General features: G+C 38.8%; 1 protein-coding gene across 22 annotated transcripts in view; it reads right to left on the reverse strand.

Moving 5' to 3' along the window:
* pde7a (phosphodiesterase 7A) overlaps positions 1-19,534 on the reverse strand; it is a 52,689-nt gene that overhangs the window by 5,470 nt on the left and 27,685 nt on the right. For 4 of the 22 annotated variants that reach the window (XM_089125728.1, XM_089125729.1, XM_089125730.1 and 1 more), the window contains 7 exons: positions 10,776-10,836; positions 6,801-6,845; positions 6,255-6,287; positions 5,617-5,706; positions 1,080-1,231; positions 547-610; positions 287-382 (listed from right to left, as the gene is read on the reverse strand). In XM_089125728.1, the coding sequence (XP_088981854.1) occupies positions 287-382; positions 547-610; positions 1,080-1,231; positions 5,617-5,706; positions 6,255-6,287; positions 6,801-6,845; positions 10,776-10,782 (487 nt within the window). In that variant the 5' untranslated portion in view covers positions 10,783-10,836. The remainder of the gene's footprint in view (positions 1-286; positions 383-546; positions 611-1,079; positions 1,232-5,616; positions 5,707-6,254; positions 6,288-6,800; positions 6,846-10,775; positions 10,837-19,534) is intronic. The other 18 variants (XM_089125735.1, XM_089125736.1, XM_039684952.2 and 15 more) reach the window with 8 other exon arrangements.

Here is a 19,534-nt window from a genome sequence, read left to right on the forward strand (position 1 = left end):
TTTCGCTAAAATGTTACATAACACATTTTTTATTAAAACAGTAAAAGGAATTACAAAAGTGTTAAAACACCTGCAATTAAGTTCATAAACATTCATACATTTATATTTGTTTTATAGCCTTCCATTTGCACATTGTTTAGAGCAGATTACTAAAGTAAAGTAGTTTTAATAAAACAACTGTTGTTTTTTTATATAACATAAAAGGGGTGGGGGAGTCAAAAAGGTAATTAGTATCAGCCCTAAAACATTTTTATTCCAAAAAAAAAAACACATTAAAAACTCTTACCTAGAAATTGGCGCACTTTAACCATGTCTAACTGGAAGAGCTCGATGAGGCCATACTGGTTCAGCAAATGAAACGTCAAGAAAACGAGACTGTTTCCTTGAAAAACAAACAGCACAAAATAAATGAGGGCTTGGGCAAGGCAATGCTTCACCCTCAATATTGCACATGCATTATTCTACCAGCAGGTGGCAGTGTTCACAACAAAAGTAGAGGGAAAGCACAAGACGCACGTAAAAGGGGTTCAAAATCGAAATATTTACCATTTGTAAGTCTGTCAAAGAGGAATATGTCAAAATTCCAGGTTCCAACCTTTTCAAGCATACACTGTGAGAAAATTACAATGATAACAGATGAAAAATCAAGAACTTGTTTTAAAACCACAACAAATATTGAATATTCAGGGTAAAGTAGTCACTCACTGCATATGAAATTGAATACTACCCTACTATAGGATGCGAAAAACAATATGCCAAATAAGTAGCATGTCCGAATTCAGAAGTCTAAAAACAGTAGGTGTGAAGTACCCAATGACCTCCTACCATTTCCACCAATATTCTGAAGCACGAATTCGACGGACATTATCCCGTGAGGCCACGGGAGAGGATTTGTACAACATAGCTATGCAACTGATGAAGGTCAAGTGACTAACAACATGGTGGATGTAGTACATCTGAATTTCATTCATACTCCCTATATTCATACTATAAAGAACATACTTTTTTAAAATGGTCGCAAAGTAAGTAGTACCTCCTCAGACGAGTTTTTAGCACAGTGTGTGTTTGTGATCCCATACCTTGGCTTGACCACAGTAGTCCTCATCCAGGATATGGAGGGTGTTAAGGTGTGGCGCTCCTCGTAGCAGACGGGACGAAAGCAGGTGTCGCTGGAAACTAAAGAGCCTCCGGATTCTCCGAGCTGGAATCGACCCTGCTGACTCAGCACGGGCTACACACACAAACACGCAAAAGAGAGAACATGGAAATTCCATGATGCAAGACACCGGATCCTCAATAAATGATTAGCATATTCAATAATTGAAGCTGAAACTGCCATCATATTTTTAGCATTTAGTGTCTTTAGCTTCGGTTCCTGTCATAATCACCACCCCAGCCCCCATTCCTGGAACCCATGTTATTTTAAAGTTTGGTTGCTATCGTTGCGATTGTGTTGCTCAGGCAGCCTACGAGAGGTCACGCCTGACCGAAACACAAAAGGCAAGAACAATCCGAAGAGAGTCTTTAAAACAGTGTTTCATTTCACCATCACAAAAGAGCAATAAATCTTTTCATGTGCCCTGTGTGTACATTCTCCTAAATTCAGCTCACCTAGTATGAACAGACAGAGGGACATGCACAGAACTGTGTGTGCAAGGCTTAGCCTTCCCTTGGCCACGGACTTGAGCCTAACGTGGCATTTTCTCACTCAAACCACTGCCTGCTGCTGCTTCTGATTGCTTTTAGAGGGAAAAGCTGCTCATAACTGCAGGTCTTGGATCAGTTTCTCCGTTTTATTAAAGTGTTTTCTAGGGACGCACGATATATCGGCCAGCACATCTGTATCGGCCGATATATGTTCATTTTTAATGTTATCGTTATCGGCCTGGTAAGAAAATGTGGCCGATATATTAAAAGGCGATAAATAATGTATTATTTATGTATTTTATGTATTAATTATTTAGTAATGTATATTCCCTTCATCTGAGACACTTGTTGAGCACTGTTTATGTTTTTGAATTTCTTGAAATATGATTGAAATCTCTTCAAAAAATGAAAATACAGTTCGGCACAACATGTGCAGCGCAAATCTATCATACATCGGTTATACAACACTATAATGAGAACATCCTTATAATCGTGCGCTTGGGACATGGATTTAATTGTGAGACTTTTGTTTTTGTAATCAGGCTCTCAATTTAAATTTATCGGCCGATATATCGGTTATCGGCCTTCAAATATAAAGAATTATCGGTTATCGGTATCGGCCAAAATTTTCATATCGGTGCATACCTAGTGTTTTTTGCAACGTTGAGCAATGTAGCCAATCACTGAAGTATTTGTTAGCTGTTTTTTTAACGCAATGGCCAATCACAGGTGTTTAAGGCCCCCTGAATTAAAAGATTTTTTTTTTAGCTTTTAGTATGAATATGTTAGCATTAAGATTATGAATAAGCTGGTGTGTTCCAAAACAATCATAAAATTCACATTTGGGAGATATAAGCATTCAAAACTTACAGTCTCTCACTTCCGCTAAAATGCTTCCGTCCAATCAAATGCTCTCTAGAATCTAAAGCGTCCCGCTCCCTATGCTATAAGTACCACCTGGCCAAAGCGACTGCTGACACGTTACGCAGCTAAATGGGTTGGAGATAGGAACGGTACGTTGGTTAAAAAAATGGAAGTTATTCACACCTCTACTATTGAATCCAACGTATCATCAGCGCTCTGATTCGCTTCCACGGTGCTGTCAAGTACGACATGCAGTCTGTGAGGTAAACTAAATGCTATTGGCTATTTGAAATGGGGGAGGAGCCATTCATTATGTCCTGCCTTAGCTTCCTGTTCTGTTTCAGTGGATATTACGTCAACGCATTATACTAAGATGAGCGTTTCAAGGCACTTCAGTTAAGGATCCTTTAAGTTACGATCAACTCGCAAATCCTCCGATTTTAACAGTGTTGACATTATGTAAATAAGAGATCCATTGTGCAATGCAGACAGCTTCCTTTATTACAACGAAACTTTGTGAGATCGCATCATGATGAATTAAAGCAGAACTAAGTAACTTTTTTTACCTTAATTGAACAGCTTTGGAGTCATTGTAATGTTTATATTACTGATTTCGTGTTGAATGGTGATCGTCTCGCACCCCCCTGGTGCCTGTGAGCCGCAAAACCACCCTTGCAACTTTGGGCCGGCGGCTCGCCGGCCTCAGTGTTAGGAAGTATCGTGAGATTTCAGGTCTCGCAAGGTAACGAATTGCTTTACGGCACTATACGAGCACACGCATGCGTACACGTCCCCATCCATCCAGGAGCCGGCTAGCTATAAGAAAAAGGTAACGCTAGATATTGAGTTCAAGTTTTCGTGATGGCTGATGTAAAAGAAGAAGAAGAAAGCTCGGAAGTGTTTATCAGAGGAACAAAGAAAGAAAAAAACGGACCGGCTTTTTCAGAATAGAGAGAACTGAAAGAAAGCGAAGCCTGCAAAACCGATGCTGACCTGGACTTCTTGCTGTTGCACTTGTAAGTATCTTTATAATAAACTGTGTTTAATGTTTGTATTTCTTGTAATTGTGACCTCGTGAGTCGGGATGTTTGCTATTGTCTGTTTGTTTTTTTATTATGCTCGCTGTCTGTTACCGGCTTACTAGTACGTCAGATACTGTAACTTAGATGTTAGCATTTTCATTAGCAAACAAACTTGCTTGTTTTCTGTAAGTTAGTGTTTTGTCCATTCATCTATCAGGGTTTATTTGTGTTTCTCAGATCGCCTATAAATCGATATGAAATTCTACAAATTATGCATTAGTTTAGCTTGTCGTCAGCCTCAGAATTAGAAACGTTATATACTGTGCTGACTTGATATATAATGCATAAACCTACACGAGAGCTGCTAGCTAATAATGCAACTTTTTATATTTATTTAATCACATTTACACAAACAGAACTATAAGTAAACGAGAAATTGCATTGCAACTTCACACATGCAACTCTGTGCTAGTTTGACCTTGTGTATAAATGATGTTGATAAAAGATTGATACATTTTCTTTTTTCTTTTTAGCTACAAGCGTTGGCAAGTGTCATCAACTCCGAGTAAGGGGCACTCCAGACCACCAGTACCACCGGTCTCAAGCTTCAATAATAAAATAAACAAACTTGTAATAAACAAATTAAACGTGTTTGACTTTCTTTGGTCAATCGTTACGATAGACAACTCGGATCACCAGAAAAATGATAGAAGAATGTAACGTAACATTTATTTTGATAATGCATAATCTAAGTAGCTATAGCTGTAGGCTAAACTAAAAATAAATAAATAGCGGAAATATTTCTTATAGTATTGATTTTTAACCATAATGTTACTGATTACGTTTGGTAACACAATAAAAATATACACTATCTCAACATAATAATATTGTTCTGAGAATCATACCTCAGTGGACATGGCTCGGGCGTCTGGTTTGAAATGTGCTGGGGACAGAGACGCTTTCGGAAGGGCATTTTCAAAAGTGCTGGGTACAATAACGCATTCATTCTTTTTTTCTCTTTCGAGTAGGTCATGTTTTGAAAGACGATGTCCTGTAGCTTCCTGATGCACATAAATAAAAATAAGCACAATGTCCGACTATAGTGAGTATATAGAAAATATACGCCCTTGATAGCATGTACAGTGATGGTCTGTCCAGAGGTAGAATTCTACACTCGAATAGTTTTTTTTTTTCCCCTCATCAAAACCAATAATTTTTATCAGTGGTTGAATTGATATAATGTTTATCAGTGGTTTTATATGTTTTGATGAGGGGGAAAAAATATACGAGAGCGGAATTAGAACCCATGAGAAAAAGGGACACGTTTGTGTGCATTTTGATTTCTGATTTCACCGGAAAGAATCTCCGCCACGGATTGAAGCGCGTTTCTGAGAGAAGGTAACACATTTCAGTGCTAGATTGCCTGTTATTTAACAAACAAATGAAACGAATGCTGTTAACTGGAGATGATCTATTTGCATTGGTACATCTGTGACGCGAGATGTTTCAAAAGTGGTGGGGACAAAATCGACCCTGTCGTTCGCCTATGACGCCTATGTTCGCCGGCTTCTCTGAAAACAAATGCACATGGCCTGAACGAGATGGGAGGGGAGGGGAGGGGGGGAGTTGACAACGAGTTTGCGACAGTTTTCTCATATATATATACTCCGAAACTGTAGGGGGAGCTCGAGAGAGAAACCTGCGAGAAAACAGCAAAGAAGTTCCCAGTCTTACTGAGCGCTGCTTTAAGTCAAGTGACAGCTTTTTAGTGATTATAAAGGGACCGCTCTTTGCACGCTTTTATACGCGATATATATTTCAGAATTAGAATAAATTTACACTTTTTTTTTTTTAAACTATTCACTTTACTTATGTGCAGTGTGTTATGGGATAAGTAGTTTAAAAAATTGAAAATCAACACTTTTTAAAAAAAATCTAATTTCAGAGTTGGTTTAAAACTTGAAACACTTTCAAATACCTATGGAGAAAAGTAATACTTTCAGAACAAAGCGTCCCTGGAGCACTTTGCTCCACAGAGGTAGGAATGTGTGCATGTGCCGGACGGTCTTAATTTGGTACTTACAGTGCAAAGTGCGGAAATCGACGCCCAGGTATGGGTGCGAGCCTCTTCGTTCAGGTTCAAAGCCTACCTGACTTCTCACTCTCACATCTCCTAGAAGGCATCAACACACAGGTCCTCAAGAGATTTGTTTGCAAACACAACGTACAGCAGGTTAAAGGCCTGGCTACTGGGGGACAGAGACACAGACAGACATACACACACACCGCGGATGGATGGGGAAAACGGAAGGGGGGGGGGGGGGGGGACTGACCATGCATCGCCATGCCAGAGGGACTTATGCATTAGTATTCAGACGGCTAGGAGCAAAGGAGGACGCATGGAAGAAAGACAAGCTTGTGCTTCAGCCCAGGACAGAATGAAGAGGAAATCAGAGGGACTTCAACGAGGCTGGCCAAAGCTCTAAAGTCGCATCTGTTAAAAAGTCATTCAATAGGCCTTTTCATCAAACTCTGGCTGTGTGTGTGTGTATTTGCATGGAGAGGGAGAAGGAGGGGGGACGCATAAACTTTTACTGAGTAATGGCAGCCTCCGACATGTCAGTCACTACTGATTGGAGTTCATGTGCAGTAAAAAAGTAGTCAACGTGTAAATAAGTCAAACAAATAATAAAACAGCCTCCCACCAGTACATTTACTTACTTGAAAACAGCTGTTTGAATATTACACAAGCCCCTATCAAAATACCAAAACTGTGAATTACAATTACATAAAAAACACTATTAAAATGAATAAGACAAACATGAGTTTTAAAAGAAACAGAACAAAAAGAAAAAAGAAAAAACAGTAATAGATACGGACCGACCTTACAAAGTGTGTAGCACAATTGCACACATGCAACAGGCGAATCAGACATTTAAATAAATAAAAAAACAGACTGAAGCTATTCGGACATGCAGAAGAAAAGCCGCAGAGGTCGAGGAAGCAATACCACATCCAAATTATGGAACCAAAAGTGCGCTCTTGTTTTTTCGCCAAACCTCTCGGACGCAACCAGAACTCATCTCCTGACCCACAAATATAATTAGAAGACATTTTAACGTGAGAAATGCCACTGATTAGACTGTGCCCACTGATGCAGGTCTTTAAGGAGGAATGGTGTGGAAGAGTTATTAAAGGGATAGGCCGTGAAAGCGAGTGAGTGGGGGGGGGTTGTCTCTCCTGGTGGTGAGATGTGTTGTTTCATACCTGGTGTAAACACGAATGAGGGTTTGATTGTTTTGTTTGTCACAGCTTAAAAACAAAACAAAAAAAGAAATTACGATCAAGTATTAGGTCAGGGTTAGCTTTACTGGGTTTTTGGCTACATGCTGTTACTGAACGTGTAGACACTCCAGGTTGTTATGATGTTCTAGTGTGTCGCTAATTCAAGGTACAGTGACAGAAAGCAAAGCAGTCATACGGAAGTGGTAAACTCGGACATGAACTAGTCTTATTGTGGAAACACCAGTCAATCGGATTTAATCGGACGTGTATAATTTGATGCGTTTCATCCTAAAAAGGTAATTGCTCGAGGATGAATGGCACAGAATGCATTTGATGTACTGTACACAAAATTTTATTAGAGAATACTGAAATTCTGATAGTTATTCTGATATTATGGCCCATACATTATTATAAATCTATATAACGTTGTTATAGGGATAGTTCACAGAAAATTTTCATTTACTCACCCTCATGCCATCCCTGATGCATATAACTTTTTTTTCTGATAAACTCATTTCTGTGAGTCCACATAATGCCATTGAATGGGTGTCGCTCAGTTGATGCTTAAAAAAACAATGTATGGTAGTCCATACAACCTCAGTGGAAGAATCAATATCTTTCGAAGCGAAATGTGTAAAAATACTAGAAATCATCACCAGTCTACTGTCATACAAGTGTTCAAGAAAGGGACGTTGCTACACGTAACTTCACAAAACACTTACCTTTGTCAAACTGAACTTGTAAACACGCCTAGGACAACTGACTGGAAATTATGGTATATAGTTTGAAATTAGTATTCTTACCTCACCAATAATTATTTAATTTGCCAAAACATTACATGGACGCACAGAGACTATTTATTTTCCTTAAAGTCCCTGTAAAGTCAAAATTAAGTATGTGTTCTGAGTTTGTCACACCCCAGAAAAATGTGTTATTAGCCACCCAGCCAAATTTGAATGATAAAAAAGCCGGCAAGTACATAAAATCAGACATACAACATGCAAAAAATTAGCAGTATTCTCTGCTCTCAAATGCTGGGGGCGTGTCCGGTGGCTGCACTGAAACCACGCCCACTCGCGGGAAAGCTGCCGACGGTGATATTAGGTAAAACTGCTTTCGGGACGGGAGGATGAACGCTGAGGCGGGAGATAGTCGTTCAGCCCCGTTTACCAGTTTAGTCTCCGACTAAATTTTATAAACCGATTGTGTGTAAAATGATCACTACAGAGGCGGGTGTTGGCGGTGATCCTCAGGTTGGCTCTTTACAAAATTAATCCACCTCTTCTTGATGTGATCGTTTTTAGGAAATTTAAATAAAGACACTAATCTGTTTTGTAAATGATCGCATCCAGGTAGTAGCCTACGCATTTCTGTGTCGAAGGCATAGCTAGCTAGAAAACTGTAGGCTGTAGTAACTAACAGTACTGGCAGTAACTCTCGATTGAGCGGCGAATGTGAATGTGCTCTATTGTTAGGGGAGAGATCAGCCTCAGTGGCCTCAGTGCGTCATCAAGTAGGGGCGTGTCCAGGTCGTCGAGCCCTGTTTTAGCCCCGCCCCAAAAAATACAAAAAATAGCAATGGTGAAAAACTGTTTAACGGTCTTACTCCACAATTCAGTACTTCACAGTTCACAGTCTTTGTAATGTGTTTTAGCAATACATTTGTAACATTTATAATGTGTTTAGATTTTATTTTGTAGAATTGCCTTTACAGGGATCTTCATGTGTGTTTATCGGAAGAAAGTCAATCATATACGTCAGGGATGTCATGAGAGTGAGTAAATCAAGAGAGCTTTTTCATGTTAGGGTGGGTGAACTAGGGCTGTCACTTTTAATTCAATATTCGAATATGCATTCGAACATGACGGGAAATATCCGTATTCGAATATAAATAAACTAATTTTTTAAAGTGCCATGTTAAGTGCATTCTTTGCAGTCTATGAGTAGACCGTTTGTTTTTTTTATTTTATTGTTTGCCATCTCATCCAAGAGCGGGCGCTCTAAAGGGGGGGTCGCACACTGGACGAGAAGCTCAGCACCAAGTCACATCTTTAAAATTCGAACACATTATTCTCTATTGAGTGTACAACGTGTACACACACCGGCGGCACCATTCAGGGTCTGTCTGTGGCGCTCAACAACGGCTCAAGGATGTTCAAAATCGTGCCGCGCCACAGAGCGCCATTTACATAGTTTTAAATAAAATTAAAATTATTTTTGTCTCAAATCGTTGCTAATAGATCCTGACTTCGCCCTATCCTGCAATATACATTTAGTTTTGCATTCATTTACAGAAACCAGCTGCTTGAATGACAATTGCTGATGTTATTGGATTTTCAGGTGAGATTCTCAATTCATTCAGTTAACGGATGCTCTGAGGTAAAGTTTTCAAACTGCAGACTCAGAAACGATTGTATTTATTTGTCCAGAACAATCATAACATAGAACAGACATTATCTTTATTTCATGTCATTAAACATAACAATATTGCTGGCCATACACTGATGAGAAAGTGCACGTCCGGTGTGCGATACCTGGAGTTGTCCTAGACGTGGCGCTGCGCTTCTCGTCCGGTGTGCAGAAGAGAATAATATTAACAATATTCTTAATCTTAACAATATTAAGAAATGAATGCAGGCTAGGCAATAGGCTTTACTTCTGCTGCTGTTTAAGCTGTGAAATTATTGTTTTTGCCGTGCTTTTCCGATTCAGTTTTTTTTTCCATGTAGCCTAATTTTGATTGGCTACATGTATATGCATAGTGCCACTTCATATAGATTAAGTTGATAACCTGCTGTTTAAAACATTTTTTTTTTCAGACAGGCCTGAGTCCTGATTATGACTGTCAGACTGTTAATAAATTTGCGATTGAATCTCCGTTACGGTGTTTTTCTTTCTTTTTTTGGTGGGGGGGGCGGGGCTCGTAGAAATTCGAATATGTTCGAATAGATTGCTTGATATTCGATAACCGTTCGAATTTGATTTCTCAAAAGTGACAGCCCTAGGGTGAACTATCCTTTAAAAAATTTTAAAATAAACACGACTGTTACATGCACACGGCAACTCTCCGACATGCAGTTAAAGAGAAAGTGCTCTTGAAGGCTTACATAGTTGTGCCATAATCTATTGCTATCTCTTTAAATTAGGAAAACTTAATTTAAAAATTAAAATATATCCAATAATGAGGCGATAAATATACAATAATTACCAATTGAAAAAACAAAACAAAAATAGTAATAAAAATAATTCCAGCTAATACATAAATGCAGAAATATGTGCTGTTTACTTCCATTTAATTTCCCACCCCATCTACTTGAAGTTATTTCCACATGCTTTTTGCAGTCCATTCATAATACCTCTGCATTGAACAATACTAAAGCAATACTAAAAGTACTGTGCCGATTCGATAAGTGTGATTATAAACTGCTCTTTTAACAGTATCTTTGTCTAGTTTTCCCATAAAAAAATGTCTAAATATCCTTAAAAACGAGATGGATTTGCTTGAAATCAAAATTGCCAAGCATTGAACAAATAACTACAAGCATTAACCTAAAGTGCTTCATAGGTTAATCTGACATTGGATTACGTATGAATTGTTTTTCGATTGCAGCATTTGAACATCAGGCCCTTTCAGAGCTGTCCTATAACCTCAAAGGGTCCCCCAGGGTCAGCAATCAAGCAGAGCCATGGTTTGATAAGCATTAAATCAAAGAAAATTTCAGGGAAACACTAAGCAATTCCCAGTTGAGGAATGACTTAAGCTGTGGATGTAGTGACGAGATTATCAGAGGCTTTTTGACTGATGTTTGAGGCTCTTCTTCCCCTCTGTTACACAATCTGGCATATAATGTGCAGTAACTTCCAGTGCAGAGTGGTACATCTACCCTGTGTCTGCATTTGTTTACAGGTTGAGTGAATGTGTGCGTGCGTGTGTTAGACAGGGAAGATGGTGCTTACCTAGCATGCGAATATACAGAGCGGTTTGATCAGAGCTGTCATAGGAGATTGCTCCGCGTCTCTGTGGGGGAAGAAATGCAGATGAACATCAGTATTTGCATTTACTCAAACACGTGGGAAAAAACTAATATAAAAGCCAAATGTACAGCAGTGTATATTCAAATACAGCTCAAATTACACCACCACAACTTCAAGAAAGAAAATCAGCTATTGTTTATTTCATGATACATTTGTCATATTTTACTGTTTTATGAAACCATCTGCCAGAGATACGTTACATTTTCCATGTAAATATGCTTTCATATTATACAAATTTAACCCGATTTAATGTCAATGGGATTTTAAAAGGGTTTTAAACTACACCATGACAAAAACAGCACACATATTAACAATCCAAACTTCCTGATGAAAATGAAATATCATGGTATAAGACTGGTATTAGCATGGTAAAAGAAAGTGCCGCAAAACCAACATTTCATTAATAAATATATAAAGGTATGTTATTGAATACATCGATATTGATAATCCACTAATTATTTTATGTTATATTATTCTATAAACACTGATCAATGGCTGATATTAAAATAGTGTATTATTTTGTATAAATACATTTACTAAAAACAGCATAACTTAAATGAAATACAACATTAAAACATACAGTACGAAAAATAGTATGATTTTTTTCCTAACATTTTATTTGCTGATATTTACAGTGTTATTCAATTCTTTGGTGTCTTTTAGAGTATCCCTAAACACACTTATATATATATATATATATATATATATATATACACACATACATACATGCATATATATACACACAAATACAAATAATCTGTGACTGAATCCTACTATAATCACGTGAGGGAAACGCACATGCTGGAGGGTTAAACGTGAGCTCAACTGTTACCAGCCCAGCCTCCAGTGCACACACACTCACGCTGCAATTTCCCAGCAGCAAGAGGAAGCTGGAGCGGAGAAGCTTGCTTCACTGAATTAAAGCGTGCATCATCTGTCCAGTGTAATCTGTTCTCCTGTTCATTACACTTCCATACAGGGCCATTCAGAGATTAATTCATGAACAGACACTCGCACCACTGCTCATTATGCAGAAGCGAGCGTGATTGGCCGCCTGAGAGCGGTGGGCGGAGCATTCCCTGCCCACAGTCCTCCAAAGAGGCCTTTGTGTGCCGAACACGTTGTTTTCGTACTTGTCGTTTATTAAAGGTAGCACAGGTTTATCTTTTAAGACGTTACAGGCACTGCTAGCACAAAGCACAACTAGGGGACAGCATAAGGGCTTGTAATAAAACGCTTTGTGAGAGAAAGAGACGACTTGACGAATACGTCAACCTTTCTCTGTCATATTTTCTTTGTCTCTGACAAGCACTCATTCATGGGAACTCAAAAAAACACATGCATAAATGGGATCCTTTGGAGAAGATGAGGAGGAGAAAGGTTCACTGGCACATCTTGTGCCGCCATATACCCCAAAAGAACCCGTGCATACACAGACAAAGACAAGCACTTCAGCGCAGCTTTTAGATGGCTGGTCTGGGTGTCCCCAGATGGCATACAATTCAGTTTCTGACGTCAATGGACTGAACCAATTTGCATACTTGATTTTTATCCATTAACAGCCCTCCCGCGCCTCGAGCCTCTGCCCAATAAAACTGCAAATGCACAAAACTAGGATTATCACTAAAACTGGAACCTTTCATCCATGCGACGATACTGTACATCTCAACGTTTACATTCAGGTTTTCTGTCCAATTGTTTCAATCAAACAGCAATTGTTGCCAACTGCATTCAACATATTTTGTAAAGTAAAAATATATTTTAAAAAAAATACAAAATAAAGCTAATAAATAAAACAAATAATGCTTTTCTTTGTATTCATTTAGTCAAAATCACACCTTTTTAAGAAAGGAATAGAAAAAAAACACTAATATATGAATCAAAACAATCAAAAATAGTAAAAAAGTAATATTTACCAAAATACAAAAACATTTTAGTACATGAAAAACGTCAGACGAGAGAGAGAGAGAGAGAGAGAGATTTAATAGCACACCAAAAACGAATATTCTAATCGACATTCAGCCTTATTTTTGAAAAGTATTATTTATATATATATATATATATAGAGAGAGAGAGAGAGAGAGAGAGAGAGAGAGAGAGAGAGAGAGAGAGAGAGAATCACACCAATGGCATGTATCCATTAAAACCTAGGAGGAGCAACAAGAAAGATGATTTGAGCACAATATGCTCATGTAATCCTGTGGCAAAATGCATTTATTAAAAATGAAAAACAGAGGGTCCGGTAAGCTCCAGGCAGCACTATTCGGTCAGGGATTAACGTTGCTGGAGGCTAGTCTGTCGTTTGTGAGGCAAACAGGCCTTAACTGATGCCAGTTCTGTGAGTTAAGTTAATAACCAGTGGAACAGATGAACTGTAAAACTGCTAAGTGAATATACAGGATACAAAAACAACTGTACCTTGCAGTAGCCCTCGTACGACACTTTGACATCCTCTTTCTGCAATAACCACCGTCAGGCTGGTGAAAAACAAGCCTGGAGTCATCCGCTATTGCCACGGCAGTATTTTAGTATCAACAAGCTCAGTGTTTACACACATTACTTGGTGTTTTTGCGTGTGAGTAATTTCCACCAGTGAGCTGAGCAGGGCATGACAAACCACCCAGCCGTGCCCATATGGGCTCAGCACACGAGCGGCATCAGCGCAGCCGGACATGGAGTGGGAACGGAGGAGTTGAATTTCTTGGAGAGGCCAATGCCACTTGTACGCCAGCGAGGCGTGACAGTCTGTGCTGTGTTTTGCTGACTTTCAGCTAGCAGGCTAGAAGACCAAAATATTATAATAATAATACAATTGGTAGTTTAGCAAAAATGAAAAAAGATATTTCAGGAAAGCTGACTTCGAAACTATATCGGAACAATTTCCTGAATTAAGCTCACAACAGACAAAAATAAATAAATAAATAAGTCTTCACCATAGACTGTAAAAAAAACAGTGTTCATTCCTCCATTCATGGACAATTTAATCTTGATTGAATTTTGAGAGAAGTTAAACTAGCTCAATTTAAAAAAATTAGGGATGTCCCGATCCGATCCACGGCATCGGTATCGCGCCGATACCGGCCCAGAACGCTAGATCGGAGATCGGAGGGGAGAAAAAAATATGAGCGATATCCAGTTTAGCGGCGCAGCCTGTCACGTGATGATTGTTGTGTTTACGCACACGCGCGCAGAGAATCACTCTCGCTTTGCGTGTCAAGAGCGAAACTGGCGCGCGTAAAGTTTGAAGCGAAATTTACGCGCGTGACGCGCGTCAGAATCAAAATCCGTTGGCGGTCATTGTTTTTATGTCGACCGAGCATTCATCAAGAGAGTTACCGCTCTGTATTTACTCTGGATAGCAGAACAGCGGCGTGGGGATCATCGTCGCCGTATATTTGTGTCCACCGGACCCTTCGGAGCCGAACCGTTTGGCGAGTTTCACCATTTGCTCGCTCCAGGAGCTGCGCTGGATGACGGCCGCTGTCAGCGGTACTTCCGCCTGTCACGCGCCCAGTTTGATGACCTGTTGTCCCGCATCTGAGCGAGGATCACCCTCGCCCGGCCCCTCATCCATCTAATCTAGCTGTCATTTATTTTTGTTTTGATAATAAATAGAGCCAGCCTTCAAAAGTTATTAACCTGTCCTGTGATTTTTTTCTCTCTCTCACGTCCAGACACGAATTTATGCACATATGTTGATTGTCTTTACAACATAATACTATTTCTAGATATGGAATGAATAACATTCAATACAAAATGAACATGTCTCCATATAGAAATAATGTTTTAAGTGATGAAACATTTGCTTTGTTGTGCATAATCCCACCATGCATTTAGTCATATTAACAAAATAATTTATTGAAGCGTCCAGACACTTCACCACGTGAGCAAGCAGCTAGGCTCCTGATTGGTTAACGCGGCGCGAATTCACGCCAAAGTTCAGCCAACTTGATGCGCGAATGAGGCGTATTCGCGTCTTCCGCGCCGCGCTCCACGCCTCATTCGCGCCGCAGGAATTTTTCTTGCATTGACTTAACATTGAAATCATTCGCGCCTGACGCCCTATTCGCGTCCGGTGTGAACGTAGCATTAGTGCGTCGAAGTTGTGATAGCGCTGTCGGCTAACGCGAAATGCTACTATTTACATTCCATGGATGTTTATTCATATATACAATTGTTTTGGACTAAAAACTTCTTCAAATTGGATTGTATGGACGCTTTACAGTGAAACCAAACCATTTTTGTTGGAATGTGGACTAACAGATGGCTAATTGGTGAGTTTCTTCCAGTTTGTGTTGGTTTGTTTTGGCTGTTGGTGGTCTGACAAAGAGACAGATTGTGCCCGCTGTGTTGATTGTATCTTAAAATGGTTTACGTCGTTCGAATCACGAGTTTCTCAGCTTTCCAAAGATATGTATTATGTTTACTTTTGTGTTTGTTTTGTTTTGTCTTTCACAAAGTTAAACCTATAAACCACCCTGTGGGCCGTATACGGCACGTCGGACCACGAAAAAAAAAATATCGGACTAATATCGGTATCGGCAAAAGCCAAAGGTGCGGCATCGGTATCGGTATCGGAAGTGAAAAAGTGGTATCGGGACATCCCTAAAAAAAATACTTCCGTATTTTAACTGGTGGTCAGTTTAATTAATGCAAAAATTAAAACAGAATACCAGCCGAATAAAAGCATACCAGCATTTATAAATATCGAGAGAGAAAAATGAAAACTGGATAATTGAATAAAATGGAAAATAAAAACTATTTAAAAAAAAAAAAGTTGTCTATTAAAAGGGTTAATGACCATTCTTTAACTTTTTAAATACTACAGTGCCTAAAACAGTACATTTTAAAAGTACACACTGTAGCCCACAATGCACAATGTAAAATGTAAAATATGTTTAACAAATAACTGGGCAGAAGTATAAATACACCAGAGCCTACATTTTATGCTTCTGTACATTAAAGGGTAAAGACTATACTGCATTAGTTTCTTTAAAATATGCATTACAGAATACATATTAGTCACAAAAATCTCCACTGAACCATATTAAGTTTCAAAAAGCCGCCTAAATACTGTTGCGTCTGTCTGACACAGGACTCTCCATTGCCTGAGGCAAACCTGAAACTCAAACCCATCCAGCTAGTTTGTGCAACAATTCATTCCTTTATGTGGCATTCAATGAACTTTCTTAAATACCTCATTAAGACATCATGTTCAACTAAACTATTTAGGCTATCAACATCTCGTGCCTCAAAAATGCATTGTCACACCTACTTCTCCATGATACCAGCTATTTACAAAGCAAATGAATGGGCTTCATCTAATCGTAATAAAACAAACAAGCTCACGATGACTGGACAAGCAGTCCAGAAAATGAGATTGAGAACATCTGCCATTTATCTACAATTACGTAAAAGCAAAACATTTCGTGTTTTATCTCTAGAATGAATCCTGGGCGTGTTAACTCTGTTTACAAAGATGGATTCTTGTGATATGTTTGGTTTCACAATGTGGACAAACAACTGCGGTCACATTTACGTATAGTTTTAATATGACGTGCCATTTTAAGTTCCAACTACACTTTCAGCATTGTCTGATCCACTGTTATTGTAAATATGTTTCATGTAGAAATGCAAAATATATCTAGACCATGACAGTTATCAAACATTATTGGTAGCAACTGATATTAGATATTTCATTTAATCCAGTATAAAATAAAGATTCACCCCAACAACTTATCCATTCATACTTTTTTTTTTACCTTGTAAATAAAAATATCCTAACTCGTCCTTCCAGTAAACATCAGACTTCTCACTGGTGTCATATGGCGAATTTCTCCAATCATTTGACCCTGCTTAATTCCCAGGCCCTTACCTACAATCAACAGCAAGTCTGCCTTAAATATCCAATCAACAAACAATGGATAAAATTAAATAGCAGCCCAATCTTTTTTCTTTTACAAAAACTTGTTACAAAAAAATTATTTAGATAATTGAGTCTTTTTATCTCTTTTTTTCTCTCAGAATTTAAATATAAACTCGCAATTGTGAGAAATAAAAATGTCTCGCAATTCCGACTTTTTTCACAAAATTTCTAGTTTATCACAATTGTGAGCATTAAAGAATTGTGAGATTAAAAGTCGCAATTACCTTTATTTTTATTCAGTGGCGGAGCAAGCTTCCGATATGCTCGGACATACATCACAATACAATATTTATTTTTTTTGAAACTTCCCTTTCATCGAGACTAATCCAATTATTAAAGTAATCATTTTATTCCAAAGCAACTAAAATGATTGTAGTGACTATAGTGCAACTACAGCCAGCCTAATCGTTCCACTTGGGCAACCAGATGTCCAGCTCAAAAGAACTACAGTATGATAAAGTTTACTCAGAAACTGACAACTTCATAATATCTATTGCTTGGAAGTTATCCTTCAACTTTTATGTTACCAACCAACTCCACTTGACTACCACCATTCATCAAATCTGTGTGTCCAAAAGCTAGTAAATATATGTACTTCTTGCTGCAGCTAACCTAAAGACTGCTTTGATGGTGGTAAAAGGCACGATTGCCACCTTTTATGAAGCTCTGGAGGAATTTTAGCAATGCTTTGAGGGGTCTATTTGAACAGGTTAGCCGGCCAACAAGCCAATTATTGACACAGAGTTTGGATGCGAAACAAGTTAAAGGCTTGTGTGAAGAGGGATGGAGCCCAATCAATTCACCAAGAGACTTCACAGTAACACGCCACAACCACAGCGGACTCAGTTCCACGCCACAGTCTCCCACTGGAGGTTCGACTGAGGCCTTCAAACAGGGGAAAACACCATCACCACTTCCGTTAAACTAATCCAGGAAAAGGCAGTGGGAAAATTATTCAGCACTTTGTTCCTCTTTGTTTACAGCATGGATCGCCTGACAAAAACACAGTTCAAGATGAACTTTTTAATTTATTAAAATAACCAGTCAGACCAGACCAACATGTGTAGACGTCTATAAATCATGACGCAACTACATGAGAATTAACTACACAAACTGAAACCGTTTCGCCTCTATTTAGCCAGTCAACTTTAGCACATAATTTGGAAGAAAATAATTTGAAATATGGTAAAACGGCGCAAATAGTAGTACATTTTTAGATGAAAGTGTAATTAGCCAAAATTTTGAATAACCCACTGTGCAATGGATAGGAGGATAGAGTTAAAGATAAATATAAATGTACCCTATTTAGCAAATTTTAATACAAATTTCATAAATCTCTTTCCCAGTGAAAGACTTCACCAAACTTGTTTCAACAAACTAGGTTAGCCGGACTTCTCCAAAGATTTTATTCGTTTAAGCCCCGCCCCCTTTCTTACAATCAACCACATGCTCACATCCAGATCTGCCATTCTCCAATCAACAACAGATGGAAAACGCCAAGTCCCAACCCTACATCTTTTTCGATAATCCATTTCATTAAATGTGTCCAATACAATACAGAAGAACAGATCAGTCCCTACTTCTGTTTCATTGCAACTTTAACAAGTAAAAAAATGACAAATTAATGTGGCATTGGTTAACTTGTGAAAGTTGCAAAAGTTTTCTCTTTGGACACAACTAAAAAAAAATATGTATATCACATTGCAAGCATTGCCTCCTTGTGTTTATTTCTAAAACGGAGTTCATAAGAATTAAATTTCCAAAAGCCTAAATAGTTTTGATTTGTATACACAAGATGTCCACGGTGGTATAAGCAAGAGTAAGATATTCTGAAAATCAAATACTCAACAAAACCAAACAATTAATTTGCTCTTCCCAAGGTGACTGCTGTGGCTTGAGCCATGGCGATTGGGTCTGTATGCATTTCGGTGGGGTTCCTCACTGACTTATAATCACTACTTGATAAGCGAGCCCCACGCGAGTAACTTAAGTGAAGTTCTGTACCTTAACTTGATACACAATGTCTAGACAAAGAGTTTGGGGTTATTTACAGTTGGTCTTTGCTTAAAAAAAAAAAAAAGACGAACAGTACTCAAAGGTTATCGTGTAATAAAAGCTGAGCCAACAAGGAAACCCACCCAAACCTACCTTAGAAAAAATCCATCTGACAAGAACCGTGATTATAGACAAAATCAGAGCTATTCCCATTGGACCTTGCGAAAACTGTGGATCATAGTCTCTATGTCAGTTTTCATGCAGGTGTTGCAGTGTATGTCAGTGTGTGGGTGTATGGATTTGCGTACGCGTGTTCGCATGTGTGCACGACTGTAGATGACCGGAGACCAGCTCAAGGCCCAGACAGAATGTGTGCTGAGCTTAGTGCAGCTGTCTTAGTTGCACACACACACATACACACACTTAAACGAACTGTCCGTGTTAGCCCTAAATGTCTCTTTCTCTCTCTCATACACACTCACACACAGCCACCTAGCAACAACCAACCAGACCAGCAGAGCCACTGACGCACATGGTGGGTGGGGCTGGCAGCAGGAGAGCATGTTAGAGTCTCCTTATCAGCAGTGCAGGAGCAGACTGTATGCTTTATTTTCTAAACTCCTCAGCCACCTTGTAATCAAAGATATGTGCTCACTATCATGAAGCAAATTTATTTTCATTTGCAGTCCTCAAGGACTCGCCTCTCATAAGAACCTGGTCTTCATCAGTCTCTATTTTATATATATAAAAAACTTAACTT

The sequence above is a fragment of the Pimephales promelas genome, chromosome 22, assembly GCF_988280905.1.
Source record: "Pimephales promelas chromosome 22, fPimPro1.hap1.1, whole genome shotgun sequence".
NCBI lineage: Eukaryota > Metazoa > Chordata > Actinopteri > Cypriniformes > Leuciscidae > Pimephales > Pimephales promelas.